This window comes from Lepidothrix coronata, unplaced genomic scaffold, assembly GCF_001604755.1.
Source record: "Lepidothrix coronata isolate B3197 unplaced genomic scaffold, Lepidothrix_coronata-1.0 Scaffold70, whole genome shotgun sequence".
NCBI classification, from domain to species: Eukaryota; Metazoa; Chordata; class Aves; order Passeriformes; family Pipridae; genus Lepidothrix; species Lepidothrix coronata.
This window is the reverse complement of record NW_016690250.1, coordinates 291,649-319,582: the sequence shown is the minus strand read 5'-3', so window position 1 is coordinate 319,582 and position 27,934 is coordinate 291,649. Positions and strand designations below refer to the sequence as shown.

General features: G+C 38.0%; 1 protein-coding gene across 4 annotated transcripts in view; it reads right to left on the bottom strand.

Annotated features, from left to right (window-relative positions):
- KLHL32 (kelch like family member 32) overlaps positions 1–27,934 on the bottom strand; it is a 120,263-nt gene that overhangs the window by 58,622 nt on the left and 33,707 nt on the right. For all 4 annotated transcript variants that reach the window (XM_017818729.1, XM_017818732.1, XM_017818730.1 and 1 more), the window contains 2 exons: positions 11,870–11,977; positions 3,794–3,892 (listed from right to left, as the gene is read on the bottom strand). In XM_017818729.1, the coding sequence (XP_017674218.1) occupies positions 3,794–3,892; positions 11,870–11,977 (207 nt within the window). The remainder of the gene's footprint in view (positions 1–3,793; positions 3,893–11,869; positions 11,978–27,934) is intronic.

Sequence of the window (27,934 nt, the reverse complement as noted above, 5' to 3'; positions counted from 1 at the left end):
CTCAAATAAAATACATCAGCATTCTTTGAAAGTCCCTCTCTACAAATGAAACTAAAAACAAAAGCCCCAAACAGCAGAGGTTGTGGAGTAATCATAATTCAAGATATGACTGAGGTGGGGGGAGAAGTCTGCACAACACAAAGCTGGAATTAAGACCTCAAGTAGGGAATATTTGGGCATTTTTCTTGTTTGCAAATACAGAAAATATGAACAATAGCTATTTTAAAATAAAAATTAGTAAATTATCAATCCAAAATGAGCATGAGTTTCAAATGAGAATATCGAATCAACATTAGATGCCACAGAACATTTGATAATGAGAAGTTTATAGATGATAAAATGCATTTAATAAACTATAAGTGTTGTCAGAAATCTCCACTGCATCACGCTATCATAAATGTCTTAGAGATTGATATTACCTAATTGAGGGTGGGGAGAATGTTCCTTTCCTTTTTTCTGTTGTTCCTTTGATTGAGAATTCTTAAAAAAATTGCCATAAATGCAATTCAAACAATTTGTAACAGAAACCTTTTTGGGATTCATCAACCAATTAAAGTCTTCTAAGCCGTTTGGTCTATGACAAAGAGGATCTCTCTTATAGTCAAAATAACATCTTGTTTATTTTGAGACAACCGAGAGGAAATTCCTTAAAGACCAGTGAACATGCAGCGTTGGCTGCAAATTAATGTGTGCCCAGTGCACTACAAATAATTTTTGACAGTTAGACACTTTGACAATCATCTTAGATAAATCAGATCAGAACAGTCTTCTTTGGAACCTCACAGACTACCAATATGCCTTGAAAAAGATATGTGTATGGGTGATGCCAATTGCATTTGTAGCAAAAAAATCCTCCTTATTGAAATCCATGGAACCATTACAGGCCCTAGATAAAAGTATCAAGAAAAGATGAAACTGTTCAAGACAGTTCCAATAAAATGACAAGCTGGAACATCTACAGAGAGAGGAGAGCTTGAACGAGTGTTTACAATAAAAGCAGCACTCATATGGGAAAAGCCTGGTCTAATCCAAACATTTAAAGACAATCCTAACAAGTTAAAACTCTGTGTCATCGTTACACAACATTAAATGACAGCTAGATCCCACATACTATATTTCCTGAATTTATGCTAATTTAAGCTAAGTTCATGAAATCTGAACAACTCCAAACAGGAAGAAAGAAAATCACTAGCATTGGAAATAAAGAACTCTAGCACACTCAAATTCATCAGAAAGAAGAGAAAGGGCAAGCACTAATCTCTTTCCAGCATCTGTATCACAGCATGTGGGGTGACAAGCACCCCAGTTATCAACTGCAGCAAGGGTAAGTGGCTTTAAAGAAGACTTCCTTAACTACTTTGATTTTATTTTCAGATAGTACTAAAATAAAGCAAGAAACATTTTTTAAAGTCATTCAATAATATGTAGAAAAAACAGGTACTTGATATAATTAGTTTGGACCCTGAAAGATATCACAGTCTTAATGTGCAGTACCTTCTTGGCCTCTGTTAAAAAGGCTTACACAATCACTCAGGGCTGATTACTTGTATGGACTGCAACACTACAGAACAAAAAAGACAGGTAAATTCAAACTATGATCTAATCAGACTGGAAATCTGTCTATGTATACGCCTTGTTGAGGTGAACCAGGTTAAAAAATACCAGAAAAAGAGTAAAATACAGCCTAGAATCCAATATGATATAAGCTATAGCCATCCCACCGCTCTCTGTCTTCCAACACACATACTCCTCCTTTTTCCCTGCCTCTCATCCCCTACCTTATTCCCTACCTCCATTACTAAAAATCCAGACACTGAGCCCCACTTCCTCCTAATTTTTACACCAGTGTAGCTCCAGTTATCCAACCCTGGCGTACTACTCAGAGTACAACAGTGCTATTTCACATCTTTTACACATCTTACAGCAACTGCAGACGACAGAGTTGTGGTTTCTATGACTCATGAAGGACATGGTTCTCTTCTAAATTATAGAAGGAGAAAAAACATGCAAATAAATACGCATGAGACAAACTGCATCTAAAGACATAAGAGCAACAGAAAAAGTATTAGCAGGAGAGGAATTAAAACACTTCTGCTTCTTTTGCAAGTTATCATTCTATGGTTGGACTTGATCTTAAAGGTCTTTTTCAACATAAAGGATTCTACGATTGTCATCTCCAGAGAATTTTTCTGGGTCTGTTAATTATAGAATAATTTAGAAGCAATGTTTATTCACTCCAGAGTGGTTTTCTTGTGGAGGTAGTGTAATTTTGGGATTGATTTGTTTTGTTTTGGGAGATTTTTAATTCATTATGAATCTCTTCCTAAGTAGCTGACTATGGCTTGCACATCAAGGACGAGACCCAAAGCACTGCTAATCGTACAGTTGTCCGCCTTTCCCCTGCAGTGGCCTCAGGATTAAAAGTATTAAGATAGTGCTGAGAGAAGAGCTACAAATACCACAAACTTCGTAGTTAGCACAAGGATTTATGCTAAGCATATACCTGCTCTTCTCCTACAGTTCTCTCATATCCCCTCTCACCAGCACAATACCCAGCTTCTTCCCTACTTTTCAATATTTTCCCTAGATTCTTTGCTGCAATATTCTCTTTGGTTCAATTTCTGACAAACACAGAACCACATCATCAGCAGAGGCATACTCCCACTGACTGATTTGTTAGGGGGCCATTAAATACAGGGTATAATGTTAGATTTGTATCTTCTTTTTCATTACAGTAGCTCCTTCCTGTGCCTGCCTGACAACTGGTAGGCCAAATGGTTTTGTGGCTTATTTAGCATCTCACAGTTCTTATTTCTCAAACCAACCATCTTTCCCATTACAATTCGTGTCTATTTTCTCAGAAAAATTAAATCCCTCCTTACATTCCTGAAAAAAAAATGAATTGCATAAGTCTACCAGCTCCTCTAACTTTCTAATCAATTTATAATGTACAAATTAATACTGTCTTATTATCTGAACATACATTTTGAAGGGTTTTATAAGGCTAACACTTCTCCATAAGACACAGAGCCTTCAAGTACTTCCTGAAGTTCTTACCACGAGATCCTGCCTGCCCCCGGTACTCAGTAGCTCAGCGTGCTGCCAAGCACACTCAGACTGTTCAAAGGCAGTTACACTGTTGGAAGGCAAGTTCATACTAAGAGGACTGTGCTGATGTGCATTTCCATGCCCACCTGTTGCCCAGAAGCAGCTAACACAACCTATTTCAGAAACCGTACTGAAAAATTACCAAGAAAAATAAACAGTTCTGTAGAATTGCTATTGCTATTTTATTTTTATAAGGTTTTTCATAGTTACACATCAAAGCTGTGTTCTTGCTATAAGTCATCACAGAAAATTAGTTTACTGCACTCAAATTTTTTGTTTCATAAAGATATCAGCATTATGGGCATGAGGCTAGTTGAGAATAAGGGGCCATTACAATAAGCCCTATCCCTTCAGAGGTAGTAGTGCCCTGGGATACATATCAAAATCTGTTGTGAACACTTATGCATCTGAATTCTTCATAATACTCATGATCCCAAAAGGGAAATAACTAGCATTTGGTAAACTGAGGCAGAAGAAAGCATTCTTGCTTTCAGGAATAAACAAAATGTATGGAAGGAGAAAGCATCTCCCACAAACTGAAACCCAAATTACACTCAAAAATCCTGAAATCCACTTTTTGCCATTTAGGTTACACCAGGCATTGTACTGATACTCTCCTAATGAAATTAGACTTCTAATAAAAGTGTACCAAACAGAAATGGCTGTTTAGGCCAAGAAGCCTCACCTCAATGAGATAGTGAGAACATAAACTGAGAAGCTCCAGCAGCTGCAAATGACTCCCAGCTGCCAGGACGTCCTGTATCACCCCTGGTTCCAAGAGGATCTGTAAAGAAGAAAATGGAAGGTTTGTCATCTGGAACTCAGAGTACTTGTAGAAAACAGTAAGGGCTTTTGTTATTTCAGACATTTGAGTCAACATAAAGAACAGAAAGAGTACAATTAAGCATATAGAGAAGTCTTTGCAGGATGGGGACAGTGTCTAAAGTTCATCTGAATTGCCCAAAGGATTTTTAAGCTTTTTTTTTTTCCTGTGACAGTCCATAAGCCACATTACCCTCTAAATATTTTGAAACTAAATGCATGCTGTTTATTTAAGAGGGAGACTTTTCAAAATAACAGAACCTCCTTTTGTTATCTACATACTTGGATGCATCCATATATACTGATGAATCAGGCCAACAGAACTGACTCAGAAGTCTCCACTATTAGTATTATTCATGCGTATTAAAAACATACAGACTAGGAACACCCTTCCTATTCTGCATGGTACCACTTTATAATTTTCCTAACCACTGTCTTCATTTTACAGAGCAGGGCTCTGAAAGCACAGTGAACATGCTGCTGGGGAAGTGCCGGAAAGGGCTTAGAAACCAAGACTGATTATTCAGTCAGTTGCTCACATGAATCTCCTACTCATTTCAATTAAAATCATGTAGAGGCAGCAGTAAGGATAATTGGACCACAGCTGCTAGACTGCTGTCTTGGGGTCAGCTTGTTAGAGCATCCCTTTTGGGAAACAAAAAAGTCTTTGGGAATAAAGACACTGGTCAACTTCTTATTAGCAATCGCACTATAAACTATATAAACTAAAATTATTTAAGTAGTGCAATATCCAACAAAAATCAGAAATCCATAAGAAAAATTAATTTTTCAAAGATGCTCGCTTTATTCAGTTTTATCCTTGTATTTCCTCTGGCAACTTTGGTTTCACACCACATGAGGTCAGTGTCTCACTGCTCCACAGTAAAGCTTTTTTTCAGATCCTTTTTCTTCTGCCCACATGATTCAGTTTTATCTCACAGCATCAACTGTATACCTCAAATACAGTAGAATAAGGAAGAAGGCAAACAAAAGGAAAGACACTCATCTGCATCTTTTGTAGTTTAACTATTTTTGAGGGAAAATGAAAAATGTGTATGCATTTCTTCAAGCAAAACCACAAAATATCTCCAACACAACGGATATATAAGGAGAGAAGGGGCCTGATCCTTGTTTATACCGAAAAATCCTTGTTTATAGCAAGAACTCATTTATACTGAGTTCTGGGAGTATATGACATGCTTAAAGCTTGTGCAAATCATCATATATATATTAATACCAGGTTTTAACTGAATATTATATGTAATTTACATACTATACAAAAGTTCTTCATCAAGCCAGAAAGACATGTAAGGATCTTAATGTAAATGAGAATCAGCCCCAGCACCATCCAGGTTTTTGGTTGGTGCTACTGAGGTTGCTTAGCATGATGAGAAAAATATGGAAAAATAGAACAGATTTCAGTCACAAAAATATCTCCAACAGGTATGGATATTGAAAAAAAAAAAAAAGAAGCAGCGCTGTCAAGTATGTTCAAGTGAGAACTCAAGGTCAGACTGACAAAACAAGCTGGTACAGATCTTGCAGTGTATGTTATTCAGACATGAGCTACACTGAGAAAGTTGCCATCTTGATGGTGTGTTACTTACTAAGTGCCAGCCACCAGTTTTGCATTGTAAAAGACACAATATGAAGAGAATCAGAACCCCAAGCACATTAGTACCTTGTAGGTGTAGACAAACTATATTTAACTCTGATAGTATTAATTTATTTTAAAGCTACAGCAATCAGTTTATAAATAATACTGGTAGCACTTTGAGATGAGAAGTAGGACAAGAGACAAGAAGGGTGACTGGCTACTGTCTAGAGGTGATTTGCACAAACTCAGTAACAAAAGTGTATTTCAAGATGGCAGACATATTTCTTACATGCTCTTCCATTTCTTACAGCTTTCCTATACCATGGAAGATTTATTGTGCTGAGAAAACATATTCATCTTTGAGTTTCCCAAGGTAATTGAGGAAAGTCTAGTTTATCCCTTAAAAAAACTTTGCCATAAATGGAACTACCTCAACTTTTATTCAGTAATCACTTGGGGATATGCAAAAATACTAGTTCATCTATGCTAAACATTCACCAGAAGCAAACTGCATGCTGGGGAAATCCACAAGAAACAGAAAACAATAAAAAGGAAGAAAATATTGCAAACCTTCCTTCTACCGAAACTGGGGTGATTCAAAATTATTCCACACCTCTCAGCTTCTATACAATAATAAAATGACTTGATTTTTATTAATTACCAGCATAGTTGTTTATATGTTATTCGGGCCATCCATATTAACATAAATGAATATTAACATAAATGCAGTTAAATACCACCACATGCACACCACAAGTACACACAGTAAGGAAATATGTAATGTCATGTCAGAAAATTCTAGAAAGTAAACGATATGGAATTTAACATAGAAAACAAGAAAAAATATCTAAGATTCCTGCCCCTTTGATGAAAAAGAAAATTCCTTCTTGACTTCACTTGCAGTGATCAGCATTTAAAACGAGACAGGCATCTAACAAAAGTATTACTTTTTTTTGCCTGATGGAGATCTTTCTGTGTGCTTGAGAGCAATCAAAACCCTTAACTTTTCTTTTAAAGTAATTTAGACTGCATTTCACTCTCAACCAGACAGCACTTTTGCCTGTCTCCCTGTTCATTCATGCTTCAGTTGAATTCTAAGCTCCTTGCACATTGACAAATTCTGCTTCAAAAAAGTGAGTTGGGAAAGAATGTTCTAGTTCCCTGCAGGCAACAGTCCAAAGCCCTGGCATGTAATGTTTGGTAGCACTCGTTACAAAATCCAGATGTCTCATTAGCCAATACCAGAAGGAATCACAACCAGCATCCTCTGATATATGTTATAATATTTTTCCAGAAAACTAAATGAAAATTTGTGTTAAATGCACACCATATACATTGTAAAATCATGGAATATTTCAAGTTGGAATATCATCTAGTCTTATGTCTCTGCTCCATGTTTCTCCTAAACCACATGACTAAGAGTGGCACTCCTTGTACTCTGACAAGCTTGGTGCCATGACCACTTCTCTGGGGAGCCTGTTCCAGTGATCTACCACCCTTTCAGTGAAGAACCTTTTCCTAATGTCCAGCCTGATCTTTCCCTGACATAGCTTCATACCACTAATGAAGTAAATACCACTATTAGAAGTAAACAGGATTTGAATAAGCAAGACTCCAAGCAAATTCACTATTTTTTGGCGAAGGTGTTTCATTACTTTAATCACTTTCAGCTCTAGAAAGGCTGTCTTGTCCCTAGCTTAATTTCTGTCCACAGCAAATAACATGGAACATTTAACTTTCTGTAAAATAAACTTCATAAAGTGAGTTAATTAAGCTTTGTATTATTCTAAGCCTTCTGGGCAATCTGTAGCTAAACTGTGAACCTAATGCCTAGCAGCTATAACCTAGTGTTAAGCACAGAAACGAGATTATCCTCCTGATATAAGTGAAAAAGGAAACGCCCCTATCTAAGTATCAAATTTTTACCTTTGGCTTTGAAATTGCATTGAAAAAGGATGTTAAGTATTTACAGTAGTACACAGACCTGTTGTATTCAGGTATCCATGACTTTGGCATTCTGTCCCCAGTAGTAAAGAAGGAGAGTTTAAGTCACATTTGCGAGGGACAGCAGGTGGTTTAACTGATTCATTTCACTCAAAAGGCAGCCAGTGGAACTGCTAAGCACAGGATACTGAAGGCCACTTACCCAAGAAAATCAACCATCACAATACACCTTTGCAACACACCTCCATCCACAAGAGAGATAGAGAGGATTAACACAGTAAGAGGTGCTAAGATATTGATAGCTATTTTCCCCGATCTTAACTAAAAATGGTAGGTGAAATACTTGTTGATCACTAGAAAAACTGTCAATATCAAATGAAGGGAGGAACTGATGAGAAATGAAAGCAAGATTCTATAAAGGAATCAAAGCAATTATCAGGAGAAATTGTTGTACTTGAAAACATTTATTTGTACTATTTGTTTACCATCTGAGAAGATCTTTCATTCTTTCATGTTTTGGTCTTTTTGGGTTTTTTTGTTAAAGAAATAACTAATGAAAGTACAATTTCACAAAGAAGCTGTAAGCTTTGACAATTCAGAATAATTTTATAACTTTATGACAACAATTTAATTTCTATTAATACAGAAACAAAATATCATAGTTTAGGAAAAAAAACCAAAACAACCAAAAAGAAAAGAGACCAGCCAGTTAGGAAAACAGCAAAACTTGGCATTATGCCCTAATAAAAGCTACTGTTTTGCTGTGCTGTCTTTGGAAAGTAATTTTCTCCCAAAATAATTTCCTGTTTATGATGCAGCAAAGTAAGGACAGTGATTACTTGCTTTTATAATGTGTTTTGAGGTCCTTAAATAAAATTCTATCTAAATGCAAAATATTTCCATTACCATAGATTAAAGACATATGATAAAACATAGTTACCAAGAAGAAAGATCCAAGTCTGGAGCATTTCAGTATGCATAGGACTCCAACTGTGTGTTTGTATTTTTGTTGAATTAGGATCATCCACTGGAAATTAAAGCCAGTGCTCTTGTGACTTGCCAGCCAACTACACTGGCCTATTTGGGGGCTATCCCATTCCTCCAAATAAGATTGTGTCTCTTGCTAACAGAAGGGTTGAAATTTAAAAAAAATAGTCAAAAAGAAAAGAACAATGCCCATGACTCTCTAACACAGTGGTTAAGACTCTTAGTTGGACAGAAAGAATTGTGAGCTCCAAACTCTGCACCAATAACTGCTTCTCTACATTAATAATCTAAAATACATAGTTCCTATATTGGATTGTACTTCATGTATCTCCCTTCCAATGCAAATCTAAGACTTGGAAAAGGCAGGGCAAGTAATCTACTCACTGAGGCTCTGGCCTGGTCTTACTGCTACCAGCTGTGAAGCAGAAGAGAGAAGGACCTTAAAGCCCTTTTATGAAGAAAGGATATGGCAACTACAACAGGAAAATTGTAGCCTATCAATCAATTTTGATTATGGAATTATATGGTATAATGCCTATGGTCAAGATGAAACATATTTAAGACTTTTTTTTACCAAAGATTTCATTATTAGAGGATTACTGAGAACCTATATGCATAGAACAAAATAGAATTCTGCTGCCATTCCTTTCATTAGTTTTACCTATTTGAACACCAAATTTCCTTCTTTGTGATGATTAAGGACCATAGTAATGGATTAACTCAGTTGGAATTATGGTATTATTTGTATTTGAGTTTTAAAACTTTTTTCTTCTGAACAATCAGGTTTCCCTTACGAACAAAATATTTCCAACAGTAATTATGATAAGGCACCGTCTGCCTAAGTGGACAGGAAGACCAAGTTTTTATTTTAAGTCCACAGGCACATTTAGAATTAACAAAATAGAGTCAAGGATGACAGAGTTTAATTTCAGATTTCAGTGTTATCCTAAAAATTAAATTTCTTAATTTTGATAACTTTCAAAAACTGCAGGCCATTGTGTGCAATATTAAATATTTCCACCAGATGTCTCCAATATATTATTTTTCACAGAAAGCTGCATTCAATTTGATGTGTAGCATCTCAAACGTAAGTTCAGCATATTAAAGAAATAAAGAGAAGAAAGCTGCAACTAATTACGTATCTTCTTAGACATGGACACTTAAGGAATTCCACAGCGTTACCTAGAGAAACATCCATTTTTTTTGACCAACATTTTGGCCAAATAAATAAAAGAAACTAAATAGAGTTCATGGGTTTCACTTTTAAGAGGTATTTCAGATCATGTCTTGATACCTACATTTTCAGAGCAATATAAAATTGTATTTGGCATGAGTGAGTTTTGGGCTACTGACCAATATTTTATTTTTTAAATCAGAAACAGTTTGCAAACCAAACCAAAGATGACTGTCTTCAGAACTCTCTCTGATGTAAGCATCCAGTAATCCAGTTTATTAATAGCCTTTGTGGATTACTCCCACTCACTACCTTGAAATGCTCACCCAGATTTTGTCAGCCTGAGTCAGTACATAAGCAATGCTCAAAACATACAAACCCAGTGCCAGAAGAGAATTTCAAGGCCTAAAGCAAAAAAGCAATACTGCTAATTCTCAGACCCACATTATCACTTGAGTTATGCTTCAAAGGCACCTTTATAAGAAAACTCCTGCAGAATACTTCTCATTTCTCTGTTCATCAAAGTAGCGCTTGGTGTACCTGAGAGACAGGACAGAGTAAACTTCACCTTATAATCACTTATATGTATGAGCAACTGCACATACATGCACATCTATATTTAACTTAAGAACCCCATTCATTTATTCAAAGTAGATTATGCCTGAAAATGAAAGACTCAAAAGACTATAAAAGAACCAAGGACAGAAGGCGCATATTATTTGCTAGGGAGCTGGGAATATTATCCTGGAAGCAATGTGCAGTTGCTTGTTGGGTTACATAAAAGCCATATCCATTCTTTCAAAGGTTGTCAATGTATTTTACACAGGTTTATTAGACTATGAGTTTTGCTGAAAGATGGCGAATATATCTAATCCCAACAGACAGGATGGGTCAGACAGAAATCAAATATAACCCATCCTCTCAAAAGATACTTCTAACAAGAGTTCTCCCTTCAGAATAATCAACCTATAATTTAAAGTTACTAAAAAGGTTATACAGGTGCTTACCATTCCAATTTTTATCAAAACTTTCAACTGAAACAACGAAAAACATACCAATGACAAGTCATGTACTGAGATCTTCAGCTAATTCACTAATGTAGTATGGCATCTCTATCTATCACTTATATAAAAGAAATCTTTCAATAAATTCTGTTTTCCATAACAGCAGAAACACAGAAATTCAAGTGCTAAACTATAACTGTTGTGTGGGCTGGTGACAAAAATAGATCCTTTAAAACAGGTAGGTTTTTTTTTCCTTATTCCTATTTAGTTTCTTTGTAAAAAAAAAAAACCAAACAAAAACCCAAGAAAACCCTAACCAAGCAATCAAACAAACAAACAAAAAAACAAAACAAAAAAAGCAAAACCAAACAACGAAAAGACCCATATAAGGCCATATACTCAATCCACAGCATAGAAGCAGATGCCTTAAATTTATATAACTCAACAGCTCTTCCAGAATAACGCAATATGGATTTAAGCTTTCAGTTCTGAAATTAACTAATAAAGATCACTAATACATCAGTGGACTCAACTGTCGTACCAATATTCCAAAAATAGTTTGATTATCTGGAGTTTTAGAATCCAAAAGAGCACATAGCAAGGTGTTCTGAGCTCACTACTCATGAACTCTGAATTGAGATGAAGTCACACAGCAATGCTCTCAAACCATGCAGTGCAGAGATATGCCAAGGGGCAAAGGGAAAAGGACCATCACTCTGCATTTTCTGAAGTGATATAATGTGATATCTAACCTGTGGTCATAGTGTCACAACAAAAATGTATAGTACCTATAAGCATTTACAAAGATACTTGAACTGCATCTGTCCAGAAAGTAAGAGCCTATTTTTCTCCTCAATTGTATAATTTTTCAAACACAGTAGAGTTTATAAATATTTTTTACTAGGAAAACACCTTTCTTTACATATAATTTAGCATGCAGAATCAACTCATATTAAGATTTTATGAACAGTCAGGTAACCACAAAAAGGGAATACAAATCCTACATGGTTCACTACCTGGCAATGATGCACATAAGTGGTGTTTTTATTAAACAATCCTTCTAAAGAAAAAAATCCATCACAGTATACAAACATTAAGATCTGTTGAATCAAAATACCTTGTACTGGGTAGTGCAGAAGAAAAATAATTTCTAGTACTTCTGAAAAGGACATACTCAGTTTTTATTGCAGTTGCTTTCAACTGTGTTTCTTACTTTGAAGAACTGTACAATACCTGTCCAGTATATGCAAAGTCCAGGGCTTGTTTTAAACCAAGGCTTGTGACACCATGTAAATTCACCTCATCGGCTTCACTTTCAACCATGCAGAGACTAAACATTGCCTATTGAAAAAAGAGAAACGTTATTAACCAATTTTGGATAAGAAATCTAAATAGCAACACACCTGAGAGCTAGAATGAGATCTATATCAAGGTTTCAATATTAACATTACAGCAATCAATCCTTCAACTGAGTCCTTTTATCAATAAAGAAATACAAAAACTTATTCTGGAAAAACTGAAACAAATCCCTTTGGTCCATGTATATATACTTCTTAACTAAATAATTCTGGTGAAATCAATGGGAACAGTCACACAATAAGGTATAATTCAATAAAAAAAGATAACTGGACTCTGGGAAAAAATAATCTACACAAGCACCACTAGAAATAATATTTATGTATAATATCATTATATATAAGAAGGAGCAATAAACCATACACAATTACTTGTTAGAGAAAAAGGGGTAGTTAACATACCATCTTTTATAAACAATCCTTTCCAAATAAGCATCTCACACCAGAATCTGAACAATATAATACTCTAGCTATTGAATGAAGAGGAAGGATGGAGATGCAGCCACCTAAACTTACAACCTCCCCTTACTTTCTATTGCCCCAGTTTCTCAGATCATAAAACCTAAAGTGAAGATAGGCAAGGTGCTACGGAGCATCCCTGAAAATAACACTGAGGAGAGCAACTGTCATTTTATCAAGCCTCATTTTCCAGATGATTTGTCTTCAGTGCCTCCCTGGACTGAAGCAACCCTAATCAGCCTCTGAATCCTTGTGAGAATCTTTTTCTTCTCATCTCTGTTAAACTTCTTTGCCCGTCACTCTTTCCTCCCGGCCTGCACTCCCGCTACAGTAGCCCTACTTACCACTTCTTCCCTCCTTATCAGTCCCATTCTCCATTCTTTGCCACTCCCCCATACTTTTTTAACAAAATACACCACTCCAAATCTTTAAACAGTAAACTGTGAACAAGTAAACTGAATAGTTCTACCATCTGTCATTGCTAAAGAAAGTCTAAATTTATCCCCAATAGGTTTTGTGCCAAACTTAATGTCTCTACTGTGGCTGCCAAACTTCACACTGGAGAACTTGAGTTACAAAGCACTTCTCATGAACATAACCTTCTCTCTATACTCTGGCTGATACCTGCAGAAGCTGAGACAGTCAACAAGCACCGCTGAATTTAAAGGAAAAAAAATAAGCTCTACCCCCTCTAACTCTTTAGCACAGATGACCTATAAAGGTCCCTTCCGACCCAAATTATTCCATGATTCACCTACACTCAGGTGGCTTCACGAACCAAATGCTTCCTGCAATACTTCCATCATTAAAACACTATAATTTGGCATAAATCTCTTGCCTGGAAATCATCCAGTATAAGCAAGAGTGATATTTATCACACACTCCTCAACAGAAAAAAAGTGACAAATAGTTTAAAAGGTTTATCAAACAAATGTAGAAGACACAATGTAGATAGAAAAAAAAAATCTAGTGAGTTCAGACACTTTTCTAATCCATTAAAAATGTCATCATAGTTAGATATTTTGTTGTCATTTAGATGTATCAAATGAGCTCTAATAGGTACTGTGAGGCTTCAGAGCTTGCCAGGAGCTGCAAAGTACCCATCAGCCACCTATTCCTTGCAAAAGGAGACTTGCAGCTGGTGTCTTGAAGAGATAAGCTTCTCTTAGAAATTCACTACTAAACAAACTTTTTGGATAATATTGGTTTCTGAATTTCTGAATAATGAGCATAAAATATCAAAGCAACACCTGTCTTCACAGGGGTAGATTTGCACACCTTCTGTACACTCAATTCCATCACAGACTGCCTGCAGAAACACTGGAAATGCTCAGTGATACAAGATGCTCTGCATTCTCCAACTATGCTACAGTAATAGTCTGTACACTATCGACTTGTACATAGGAACCATGAAAAGACAGTGTGGTTACTAATACAGATTTTATTCTGATCAAGAGATGATGTTCCACACTATGAGTTAAGTTTAACAGAGAAACAGAGAAACACTTAACTGAATCTCATCTGTAGATCAGGCATCATTTCTATATGACCTCTTCTGTGTAGACTTACTAACTTTATGTTTAGGAGATTATTTTAACGCAGGTTCCAACACTGTCTTTACACAAGCTTTATTACTACACCTAACAGGAAACGCAGAAGGATCAGGCCACTAGCTCAGTCACTGTTCATAATCATCCAGAGCGTTTAACAAACACAGCCTCCAGAAGAGCTCTGATCCTTGCCAACTAGCATTCTCCCAGGCAATGCCCAGATTATGGTCCTGGGGATAACTCAAGCCATAGCTGTTCCAAACAGGCAGCCTAGATAAAGCCAGCCCGTTTGCAGATGTTTAGCCATATTGTCACAAGTCATGCTATGCCAGTCCCTTTCAGGGCCAGAAAACAAGCCCTCATTCACCTTATTTTCCACTACAGACATAGGGTGCAACGGGCTATCAGAACTGCAGCTGCCAGTAAGCAACAAGACTACGGCTTTGCACAGAATTATAGAATGGTATGGTGTATTAGGGAGGGTTCAAAACCATACTGAAACCAAGACCAAACCCAAAACCAAGACCAAAACCAAACTTGAAACCAAGACACCGTTAAAAGCTTAACAAAAACCAATATTTATTACCAAGAGGTGGCCAACAAAATGAACAAACCCAAAAGGGAGGGAGGAGGAGAGAAATAAGCCCCCAGCACGACCTCCCCAGTTACCCAGCTGTTGCCCATAAAGTTATCTTACCGACCTAGCATGCCTATAAGTACCCATGGCAGAAGCTGCATCCTTGGAGAGTCAGTAAGTTTACAAACTGGCAGGCGTCCCCGCCAAAAGGCAACGTTATCCTTGGCGTGAAGTTAGCTCTCCTGCAAGAAAGCGCTATCTGCTTTTTATAAAATTAATTGAGTGGCCACAACCTCCCAGGTGTGGCCAGCACTGCCCAGCCAGAGGCCCTCAGTCCCACCTCCCAGTTATGTAAGTGCATCTCTTCTGCGCACGCGTGGCTTTCCCTGTGCCTGCGTACTGCACTCAGGGGGGTCTTTTCCAAATGAGTCTGGGGGTGTCCTTCATCCTCCTCCTCCTCAATCTCTCCTTCGAGCGACCTTGAAGGACAACTAGCCAATCACAGAATACCAATTAAAACAGCTTATACAAGAAGCTCTCTTCAAGGACAACTTTCCCGTTTATCAGTGCTTGTTTTCCCATAACTTGGCAAGGGAAAGAGCAAAGTTTTCACAGGTGGCAGGGCCAAAGTATCAAAAGTATCAGCATAAATAAAAAGACCAAAAGTATCAGCATAAATTCACCCTGGTACATATGGATTGAAAGGGATTGTAAAGATCATTTAGTTCCAACTCCCTGCTGTAGGCAGAGACACTTTCCACTAGACTAGCTGAAAGCCCCATCACACCTGGCCTTAAACACTTCTCTGAGCAACCTGTTCCAGTGCCTCACCACCCTCACAGTAAAGAATTTCTTCTCAACGTCTAACCTAAACCTACCCTCTTTCAGTTAAACTGAAAGCCTTCCCTCTTGTTCTATCACTACATGCCCTTGTCAAAAGTCCCTCTCCAGCTTTCTTGTAGGCTCTGTCTACATAACAGAAGGCCACAATTAGGTCACCCCAAAGCCTTTTATTTGCAGGCTGAGCAAACGTAATTCTCTCAGCCTTTCTTCATATGAGAGGTGCTCCATCCCTCTGATCAACCTGGTGGTCCTCTTCTGGACTCGCTCCAACAGGTCAGTGTCCTTCCCATGCTGGGGAGCCCAGAGCTGGATGCAGCACTATAGGTGGGGTCTCACCAGAGCAGAGTAGAGGGGCAGAATCACCTCCCTCATCCTGCTGGCCACACTGCTTTTGATGCAGACCAGGACACAATGGCCTTTATGGGCTGCAAGTGCACATTGCTGGCTCATGTTCAGCTGCTCTTCCACCTCAGCAGGGCTGCTCTACATCTGTTCATCTCCCATCCTGTATTGAAACCAGGGCTTGAAACAGGTGCATCATCTTGCACTTGCTCTAGTTAAACCTCATGAGATGCTCTGGGCCCACTCCTCAAGATTGTCCAGGCCCCTCTGGATGGCATCCTATCACTCAGGTGTGTCAACTGCAGCACTCAGCTCGGTGTCATCTGCAAATTTCCCAAGGCTGCACTCGATCCCTCTATCTGTGTCATTGATGAAGATATTAAATAACACTGGTCTCCATATGGACCCCTGAGAGACACTACTCGTCACTGATGTCCATCAAGGACTCTGAGCCATTGACTCACTGTCTTATCCATCCAGCAGTCCACTCACTGAATCCATCTCCTTCTACTTTAGAGAGAATGATGTTGTGGGGGACCATGTCAAAGGCTTTACAGAAGTTCAGATAGATGACATCTGTAGCCCTTCCCTTGTCCACTGAGGTAGTCATTCCATCGTAGATGTGATGCCATCTGCTATTCAGACTTCATTTTCTCAAATAATACCCTCAAGTATTCTATGAAGATTTTTGATACTAAGTATGAACTACACCTATTTTCAGGAGGCAAGGCCAAAGAATCAGATTGAAAGATAAGGTCTGCAATGGTCCTCAGACAGTTCACATTCAGCTGAACTGGATTAGCCTTCAGGAAAGTAGTCCGCCACTTAGATGAACTTAGTACTGCTCAGTGATCCATACTGCCTTCACCAGCAGGCAAATTTCCTTCTCAGCCTTGTAGTTTTAAGGTTTAATCCAGCATGAAAAAAATCTGTTCTAACAGGCAGAAATTGAATTCAAACTCAGTTTTTAATTTGCTCTACGGTACTTGAATATTGTAGTTTTAACTGTAAAAAAATGTGAATCATTAAATCATAGTTTGAGACTTCACCAATACCTGGAGAATGAGTTATGGTTGGGCTGTCAAACTCTAATTTAAGATGCATCTCTGAAAACACTCTGAGGTTTTGTGAGCTTAAATAGCATTTAAGCTCAGTCATGCTTTTAATGCAAGGCTAGTAGCCTACTTTATTTTTCCCCTGGGTATGTTAAAAACAAGGCAATAAGAAAAATGTCTCAGGTGGATGCAGAAGTAACAAGACAGGAAAAACAAAGTAAATACAAAATATTTGGACAAGTGCACAATTATAAGTCAAATTTACCAGAAAAGTTACCAAATTTGGTTAAGCATGAAATCTTAATCATGTTAGTTATTGACTTCATTTGACAATGCCATTATACTTTATTTTAAAACATTTCCACTTGGACAAAATAAAATCTCTTTGAAAATGGCTCATTTCCCCTTCAAGACCTTCATGAGAGCGGGCAGTACAAATTGCCAATGTTAACCAAAGATTCCTTTTATAATAAAACCCAGTGATGTAACGACTTATCTTTTCTTCCAGTTCCTTTAAACATCCAGATCTTGTTCTGCCATCCAATCGTATAATTAGCCAACGTTGTGGTAAATAAATTGATTCTTTAAATTCTGTTATTTCAGTTAAGATTTTACATAAGTAAAGCAAATCCCTCAATGAAAAGTAAATACAATCCACTTGCCATTCTGTGGCAGCTGCTCCAAAATTCAAGTCTCAACATGCTGTCACAAATGGATATATTGTATTTGTAGAATTCCACCTGAGGTCACCCTTGTTTCAGATGCTACAAATTTGGATGGCCTTAGTTTTGTGGTGCTCACTGACACTTTATTAGCTCCTCTTTTTGGAGGAAGGGAGGAATCAACCCTCCATTCTTCTTCTAATCTTGGGCTGAATCAGAAACAAAGCTACAGAACTATACCCAAAGGAAAAAGAAAACAAAACACACAATTCTTGGATAAAAATATTCAAACAAAAAAAAATTCTCAGACTCTTGAAAACTTGACTTTAAAGTAATGTGGCAAGTTGGTGGGCATTTAATACAGAGCGCACTTGTAGTTTCACAACTTTGCCCTCAGCAGCCAAAGGTACCTTTATAAAATGTTTTCTTCTGCAAACACAGAACACAAAAGACAAGAGCTCAGAACTGAGTGGCACAAAACCACAGGGTGTAGAGGCCCAGATGTGATGAGATCTGATGTAACCAGGCAGAGGAGCCCAAGTAAAAGATGCTTAGCACAGTCTTTGTGTCTAACTTCCCATGCTCAGCATTGCAACATGCTGTTGCTTAGCTTTCAAAAGCAAAATGCAAGACAGCTGTAAAATACTATCAAATTAGAATAATGTATTACTGTTCAAATGTCTGGATACATTGATTTTATCAGTCAGGCAGCACTGCAGTAATATATATATAGACTCCTTCACAACATATAACTGGAAGAACAGGCACCAGGGTAACAGACACATAAGATGATATTCAAATTCCCCAAAATACAAATTGCTCACTGTTACAATGGTGAGATCCAGAATTGATCCTTGCCTTTGAGTTATTTTCTTACTTACTCCGATGTTCCATACCCATGAGAGTAATGAGCTTTTCCTCATTTGAACATATCAGTCTTACAGCCATGTCAGTCACAGCAAACAGTAAATCACAAAACAACTTAAACCAAGTTGTAGGATAGTTTACACAAGCAAACTGTCAGTGAATTCCACCCAGCCTAGTGGCCTTTTAAAGGCAAGAAACAGAACCAAAACATACACAGTGTCAGGAGACAGGAAAACGGATATAAAAAGAACAAATGATTATGCTGTCAAAAAAATGCAGCGACTGAAATCCTAAGTAACTTACTGCTATGAGCTGGAATTCTTATTATTGAACTTCTATAAGTTTTCTGCTGAAAGTTTTGAAAAAACTTAATATTTGAACACTGAGGTAACCACTGGATTCTAATTTAAATCTGCATAAAACTAGTTTAACGCTTAAGAGATATTTAAGGGAATTATTAAAATCATTAAATGACCAATAATATGATACATTGGGTAAGTACCAAGTAGAAGGAAAATTGGTAAAATACCTGGAAACTTGAGAGAAAATGAAAGGAAATTGTCATCAGGGCCTGCAATGACAGTATCTGAAGTTAGGTAGCTGTATAACAAAAGTAAGTAAAAGTGTTTTATATCACTAGATAGACAGATCAATAGATAGAAATAGGCATGTTTAGACTCCAAGATAGAGACATTAGTGGGATAAGGTATTCTTTTTTACTCTGACTGTAAAAGAAGTCTAAACACTTAGCTTAGCCTAGATGCTTAAAACAGGCGAAAACTTTAATCTTAAGAGTAAAGGGTTGAGCAAACTGAGGAATTAAAGTTGAAGAGATGTGTGAACTGTGTCTTTTGTGTGTATTCATTTTACAAGGACAGAAGAACTTCCTGAAGATGTTGAATGAAAGCTACAATGACAGCAATAATAATCTTAGAAATGTTTGCACCTGTAAGTTTGGTTCTTGCACACAGTAATTTGTCACAGGAAGCAAAGTTTTCTCTTACTTTTCTCAACTCGCATGAAGTCATTTCTAGATTAAAAATCCTTAGGTGAGTGGCTCTTTAAAGAAAAAAATTATAGATTGCAAATGATGAGAGGCTGAATCCACACAAAATGCCTTCAGTTTGCCTATCTTGATCTTCTTATGCTCATCCATTACTTCAACTACATCAGCCACCAGTCAGCTTTTCTGATATGTTCCAAATGGGAGATGAGCAAATAAATGACTATTTAAATTACTGCCTTCAAGAAATACCCTGACTCTTCGAGGAGTAAAGTACATGGTTCCAGCGCGTAGTAGTAACATCTAAAGTATCTCCAAGTTCCCTCAGCAAGATTGTGAACAGATATTCATCATTATCCATTTTTGTTTGATTCAATTTTAAATGCAACTTTCAAAAGGAATCTAAACTTTCAAAAACCAGCAAGTAAGCTGAGCTTACTACAGCAATACAGTAACCCAAACAGCAACATTTCCAAATTTCCTCCCTCTGTTTTCTCAAACATTACCTTAGTAATTACCAACAGCCCTAGATCCAAGTCCACCACAACACAAAATGAACATTTGGAACTCCCCAACAATGCATAGCTTTAACCTTCATAAACTCTTGTTCAACGTCAGACTTAAGAGCAGGCAGCAAGCACAATATTAAAGGTCTGGGATACTTTAGAATCACCTCCATAAAAAGCTGCATTCACATGATGTTCATAGAGTTTCAGCAAGGCCAAGCTTGTTTTACAAAATACAGTGCAAATACCTCAACTCAGTCCATCTCGCCCCTTGGCTTAGCCTGCCATCTTTCATCCTCAACTGACTGGCAGTGGAAAGCTTTCGCAACTGATGTGCAAGAGCCTGCCTTTACCTTCAGCTGTTGTTCTTGGGTGGTTGTCCAGGAATATAACACATTCTCTACTGTAAAGTGCAGAAGCATTTTCTGCACTTCCTCACAATCACTACCAGATAAGGAGAGTGGAAAGTTGGCACAGGGTGAACCAGCATTCTTGTAATTCCTTTCATTGCACCACAGGCAAAGAGACAAACACCCAGGAAGTCAAGATGAACTAAGAGCAAGTTAAGTTCAGTGCACGTGAGCTTTCTCACCTCTAAGTCACCACAGAGCTCTGTATTAAAAACTCACTCCTACTTTTCCTTCTTATTATCAACTATATTGTAAGCACCCTGGTCAAATGTTATGGGGGAAAAAAAAATTTTACCATAAATTAAAATAGATTATTTTATTTTTTAAAATTAAGATTTTTTTTTTTATTTCATGTGTAATTTTCAGCCTGTGAGAAATATTACTGGCATCAATGGAAGAGCTCAGTCATGCACTCTTTCTGATTTGGGATCTAAACTTATCTGTATACAGGTCACTCAAACTTCTAAGTATCCAGTCCTGAGATTATCTATTTGGACTATAAACTTTTTCATGACAAAACATTACACTTTGCAGTTTGTATTAAAAATAGCAATTCCCTGTTTGTGTAACAGTAGTATTAAATAAATAAAACATAATCTATTTAATCTACTTTGTTGCATTACTCCTGAATTAACCTTTAGGTTTTCTTAACTTCATGTTAAGAAAATATAATCCTTCATTGTGTAAGCAATATAATTTTTTCTTTCTTCTTTTCACCTACTGCAACAAAAAAGAAAATATTCAGAATGTATGAATAGGAGTCAAAATACTGCTTAGACAGATAACAATGTCCACATTAAATATCAACTGTGTTCTAGATGTGCAATGTATACTTATCCAAATAACCAATTTAATATGTGAATGTTTCTTTACAGCATGTAAAAATGTGCTTTGTTCTTCTCATAACTAGCTTTGTTTCCCTCCCAATTTAAGCCTATCTATCCTAAATCAATCATCAGCCACGTCCTCTGGAGTCTCTTGCACACTGAAAAACATATCCATCAATACCAATTGCGTGAAGCATGATTAAGAGGCTCATTACATGATTCTTCTGAAAAAGTTCTATATAAATTCCCAGAGAAAATGTCACATAACATCAGTCACTGATAACTGAGCCTGCAGTAACTCATCTGCCCAATGAAGTCTACCTAAATATTGGTTTTAAGCATATACCAAGCAACTAAAACGAATCCTATAAAACGAAAAGGTCAGCTATCATTCATAGTTTAAGAGAATATATAGTTAAAGCAAAAACTGTGCAGCAAATTATACAATTTCATTCCCAGTACTTAAGAGACACATATTACTGTTAGCAAAGCAAATTTCACTGAACCTTTGGTGTTGCTTTTAGTATGTCAATGTCAGACAGTGATACATAATTACACAGCCCTGAATAAGTAATGAAAATTGAAGTAAAAACTAGGTTTAGAGAACCTAAGGATGTAATATTTTTTCCTGATTGTATAGTGGGTATTCCACCAAAAACAAAGTAATTTTCTTTATTGTAACAAGGCACAGGGTCTTCGTTTCAAGTCAAAATAAAAACTTAAAAGTAAATTTTTTTTAAAAAGTATTTGTTGCTAATAAGTTATATCCTTGTTTAAACCTTCATTAAATGTAATTCATGTTTGCACAGTCACTTTAATAGTGTAATGTGTCTTCCCCAAATCTCTGCTTAGATGTATGAACATAAATTAAGACACGTGGAAAAAGGAAGACTGTATCATGCTACTGCTAATGAGTTGCTGAGTCATCACTAAAAAGACCTATTTCAAAATTTGTTCAAGTAGTATTATAGAAACAAAATAATTCTACAATTTCCATGTGCAAACCTGTATTGGAATAAAAAAAATTAACTGAACTACTACTGCTACAGTAACCTTGTTAATTCCAATATTTTAAAATTAATAAGTCATTGCAGGTGGTCCTGAATATCAAATTACTTTTTATTTTATGGCAGAAGCAAGAAAACTGAATTGTAAGAACAGTGCCATGCAAAGCACTGCATAACACTCCAGTAACATACAGTCTGTCCTAACAACAGTCACTCATAAGCAGGCCTGCCTTTTGGAAAATAAAGGAAGCAGCATAACTAAAACTAGATTTTTTTTTTCCAGCATTTCCAGTCAAGCACAGAAAAGGATGAGTCACATTTGCAAATTTTGGCTTAAATTGCTTTAATGCTTCCCAATGAATGCATAAGCCTATTGTTCACGTCCTTTGATGATTTTAGCAAGTGATATCAAAAGCAAGCCCAAAATAAAATTGGAATAAAAGTCACTTAGCTCTTGAACTAGCATTTTAACTATCACAATACATTTCACTCACAGAGACAAAGCTTCCTGTAATTTTTTTTTCCCCTAGGAAAAACCTTGATCAAAGCTTGGACACCTGTAAGGGACTTATTTTTAAAAACATACTTTATACAATACCATCGAGACAAGTTCCCAGCTCAGTTCATACAAACTCCAACCAAATAGTTGTACAGCAAGGCTTAATCTACCAGAACTTGAGCAACAATCTTAGTCGTTATTATAATTAGCTTCCTAAGAAGCCATTTATAATGTGATGTGAATGTCATTAGACACTGACATCCAAATGTTCCAAGCAATAATAAACTGTGGCAATTACTTCCATTCTGCATCATAACTCGAAAGCCATACTTATTATGTGAGGAATCTGATGCTGAAATTTTAAATGGTTCATTTTATGAAGGTTTGCACTAGATACCTTTCATATCTGGCCAATTTTATGAGAGTTTGAACTATACAACCTTCGCATCCTTTAAAACAATCCTATTTTCCATTATAATTATAAATCTTGCTGTCCATTAAGAATACAGCACAATTTTGCTGAAGTATGGCCCTTAATTCCCATCCCCATATTTATTAAACTGTTTTATACAAAGGCAAAGTAATAAAACCAGGTATTTTTCTTTGGTTTGTTCATATCCTCTACTGATAAAAACCTAAAAAAGTAAACAAGCACTAACAATTTGCAAAATAAAAGAATGACTTGACTAACCAAGCTTGTGTTAATGTTGCAGTCATCTGTCACAGTAGTCTTCAGCAGCAGCTGTGCTCTACCCTCCATCAGCTATCTCCTCTGGAACAAATGCCTCTATAAAACCATCTCTTCATTTTATTTTTAGTAGTCTGCATTTGACCATGCTCATTTATCCTTTGCCTTTTCCTTCAGCTCTAACAAACAAAACCCTTCCAAACTAACAGACCACGATGATATTCATTTAATTATTCCCTCAAATTCTATAGACCTACTCCTTGGTTGAAATCTAACCCTGACAAGGTACATGATTAAGTGCCAGGTATGAGAGCTTCTGAAAATACAGATGGACACTTCGAAAGGTGTCCTAACATTCTGTAATTTTTATATAAAATGGTCTTTGTGTACATTTGTTGCCTATTCACATAGCTGGTACCCCGTGGCCCTGGGAGGCCAAGTTATTTCATCAGTAGCTGAGAATGTTGCACATGTCCAAGGAGATGCTAATTTCTAATTTGGTTTTGGCATACACACACAAAAAAACATAATTGTTTTTATACATATTAAAGGAATAGATGCAACCTAATGGTGAAGAGTAAGCTTTTGACAGAGGCCTTTAAATGCCTGGAAGGGAAACTAAGCAGGAGAGAAAAGAGGAGAGATCTTTGCCTGAATAAGTGACTGAATACATAAAATGGTGAGCAAGAAGAGACGGGGACAGTTTTCGCAGGGAGTCATGATCCCAGTGGAGCACCTCAGTGTGGACTCTTTAACATACTAGAGAACTGGAAAAGGGCAAGAGCAGTGCAGCTAGAAAGTCCATTGAGGCTTTGGTAGTAAAGGCCTGGGCAGAGAGTGATAAACTGTGATAAACCAAGGATTGTATTAGATAAGCAGTTGGCTTCTAAAATGGTGGCTATAAAAATTAGCATGAGTTTAACAAAAAATCATCCCTGCGCTTAGCAATAGTACCAAAAAAAAAAAAAAAGAAGGTAATCGAAACTTAGAAATTCTTAGGCAAGAGAGAACAAAACAGAAATCAACCCTATGCCCATGCAGAAATCTACGTTTTGCCTATTGCATATAAGTCTTTTACCCTCACCTCACAAAACATATACTAGACCTGGAAAAGCTTCAGAGGAGAGCAACGAGCTTTATCAAGCATCCTGCACAGCTTCCATTTGACCAGCTGTATCAGGGATGTTGATACTTTTGGTCTGTGTTTGGCCCAGCCACCTGTGAGAGTGTACCCTTTCCCCACCAAGGTATGATCAAACAAGCACTGATAAAATGAGAACTTTTTCCTTGGAGGGAGACTCTTGTATAAATATATTTAATTGGTGTTCTACGATTGGCTAATCGCCTTTCAAGGTTACTTGAAGGAGAGATTGAGGAGGATGAAGTAAACCCACCGACTCAATTAAGAAAGACCCCTGAGGCATACTTGGCATGCGGGTGGGGAATTCCAAAGTACCCACACATGCGCAGAAGTAATGCCACTTGCATAACCAGGGGGTGGGACTGAGAGCCTCTAGCTGGGCGGTGCTGGCCACACCTGTCTACGTAGACGTAATCAGTTAATTGTATAAAAAGCAGATAGCTCATTTTTGGAGGGAGCTTGCTTCACACGAAGGACCACATTGTCTTTAGCGGGGACACCTGCTATGTGTGAGCCTGCCAACCCTCTGAAAAACAGAGCTGCTGCAGAGAAGCATTTTTGGCATTCAGAGTTGGTAAGATAACCTCATAAATGACACCTGAGTGAGTAGGGTGTCATATTCCCTCATTGTTTTCTCTTTCTCTTGTTTAGTTTGGTCACTTCTTTGTAATAAATATTGGTGTTTTGTTGAGCTTTCAATGGTGTTTGGTTTCAAACTCGGCATCCTTCAAACTCTGTCTATTACGCTAGTATCTGATTAAGTTAAAAAATTCCAGCCTGGAAAAGAGGTGATTCAATGCCATGAGAAGAATACCGAGGAACCAATGGTTACCTTTTCCAATAGAAGAACTAGAAGGAATCAAGTAAACTGCTTGAAATCAGACTGAGAATAAACAAAAGCAGATCTTGACACAAAAGGCAGTCAGCCATGCTGTACAGAGGATGAGAAATCTTACAGAGGCTCTAGGGGAAAGAAGATAAAAGCTTAGAAGAGAGACCTATTTAGGATTGCTGAATAGACAGGTATCACACCCTGCTCCGGAAATGCCCCTGATCTGAAAACAGCTGGGGAATTCTCAAGGACATGCCACATACACTTAGCCTGGATTTACTCTTTTTCACCACACATGACAAAAAGCTGCTGCTAAAGCCAATGATCCAACGCAGTGTGGCCGTTCTTATGTTCTCACCCAAAGATGTTAAGGGCGTCTCCCTCTTTTGAGGCATTACCTATCAGCAAGTAGATTGAGAGGCAGTTTTGCTCATTCATCAGTCACACATTAGGTCAAACAGTAAGAGTGGATTGAGACTTAGAGAAGTTTTTGATGTCTAATATTTGAAAACTGGCTGAATCAGGCAGATTAATTCATCACAAAGAGAGGCAACCAGCAGCATTTACAAAGCTTTTCAGCACAGTCAAATGCAGAGGTTCCACTGCTTAAATCCCACCCTTTACTAGATGAAGGCCTACAGCGACATGAATTCAACTTGCCAATAGTATATTTCAGTCTACTAAAATGAAGCTATTAACAAGGTGTAAAAAAATAGCACTGTTGACAACGAAAGAACTGAAGAATTTACTTAAAGAAAGCTATCTCCTCTAAACTTCAAAAGAGCATGATGTACTACACAAAAGAAAAAGGTATGTGCATTGTGATAGGCTTCTTATACAAACAAAGGAGAATGGAATACTCCCCGAGGGAGTATTGAGGAAGCACTACTTGACACTGTAAGGAGAAAATCTGTGCAGCCAAAGCTCAACCGGAGTTGAGGCTGCCAGAAATCTTGGCGACAATGAAGAGTTTTTTCAAATACACTAATGCCAACAGGCAGTGTAGAAGTATCTTCAGCCTGTTACAGGATGAGGATGGTCACCTCACAAACAAGCACAGACACAAGGCAGAGATGTTTAACGCTTTCTTTGCCTCTGTTTTCAACACGGATGATGGACCAGGAGGGTCTCAGTGCCCTGAGCTGGAGGACCATAACAGCAAGAACAATCACTCACAGTCAACCCTGAAATTGTGTCAGATCTGCTGCTCCAGCTGGATCCCTACAATTCTGTGGGACCTGATGGGATTAGCTGAAGAATCTTCAAAGAGCTGGCTGATGTCATCATGAAAACACTTTCAATGATTTTTGAGTCGTCTTGGGAATCTGGAGAGGTCTCAGCTGACTGGAAGCTGGCAAATGTTGCCCTAATTTTCAAGAAGGGCAAGAAGGAGGACCCCAGAAACCACAGCCCTGTCAGTCTCACTTCAGGACCCGGTAAAGTTATGGAGAAAATTATTCTGGGAAGTATGGAAAAACATCTGAAAGACAACACTGTCATCAGTCACAGCCAGCACAGCTTCATGAGAGGGAAGTCCTGCTTATCCAAGCTGATTTCCTTCTACGACAAGATAACCCACCTAGTTGATCAAGGGAAGCCAGTTGATGTCATCTTTTCAGAGTTCAGTAAAGCTTTTGATACTGTCTCCAACAGGATCCTTCTGGACAAAATGTCCAGCACACAGCTGGATAAACACATCATGGGGTGGGTGAACAATTGGCTCACGGGTCAAGCACAGAGGGTAATAGTGAATGGGGTAACATCAGACTGATGACCTGTCACTAGTGGGGTTCCACAGGGCTCCATTTTGGGCCCCGTGCTCTTCAACATCTTCATAAATTACTTGGATGCAGGACTGGAAGAGATACTAAGCAAGTTTGCAGATAACACAAAACTGGGAGGAGCTGTTGACTCCCTTGAAGGAAGGGAGGCCCTGCAGAGAGACCTCGACAAATTAGAGGACGGGGCAATCTCCAATAACGAAGTTCAACAAGGGAAAGTGCCAGATTCTGCACTGGAATGGCACAACCCTGGATGTACATCCAGACTGGGGAATGAGATGCTGGAAAGCAGTGCCATGGAAAGGGACCTGGGGGTCCTGGTTGATGGCAAGTTGAAGATGAGTCAGCAGTGCCCTGGCAGCCAGGAGGGCCAACCGTGTCCTGGGGGGCATCAGGCAAAGTACTGCCATTCGGTCGAGGAGTGGATTGTCCCGCTCTGCTCTGCACTGCTGTGGCCTTACCTGGAATACTGTGTGCAGTTTTGGGCACCACAATATAAGAAAGATATTAAGCTATTAGAGTGTCCACAGGAGGGTAATGAAAATGATGAAGGGCCTTGAGGGGAAGCCCTATGAGGAGCGGCTGAGATCACTTGGTCTGTTCAGTCTGCAGAAGACTGAGGGCAGACCTCACTGCAGTTACAACTTCCTCACAAGGGGAAGAGGAGGGACAGACACTGATCTCTTCTCTGTGGTGACCAGTGACAGAACTTGAGGGAATGGCCTGAAATTGTGTCAGGGGAGGTTTAGGTTGGATATTAAAAATGGTTCTTCGCCCAGAGGGTGGTTGGGTGCTGGAACAGGGTCCCCTGGGAAATGATCACAGCTTCAAGCTGACAGAGTTGAAGAAGCGCTTGGATGATACTCTCAGGCACAGGGTGTGACTCTTGGGGAT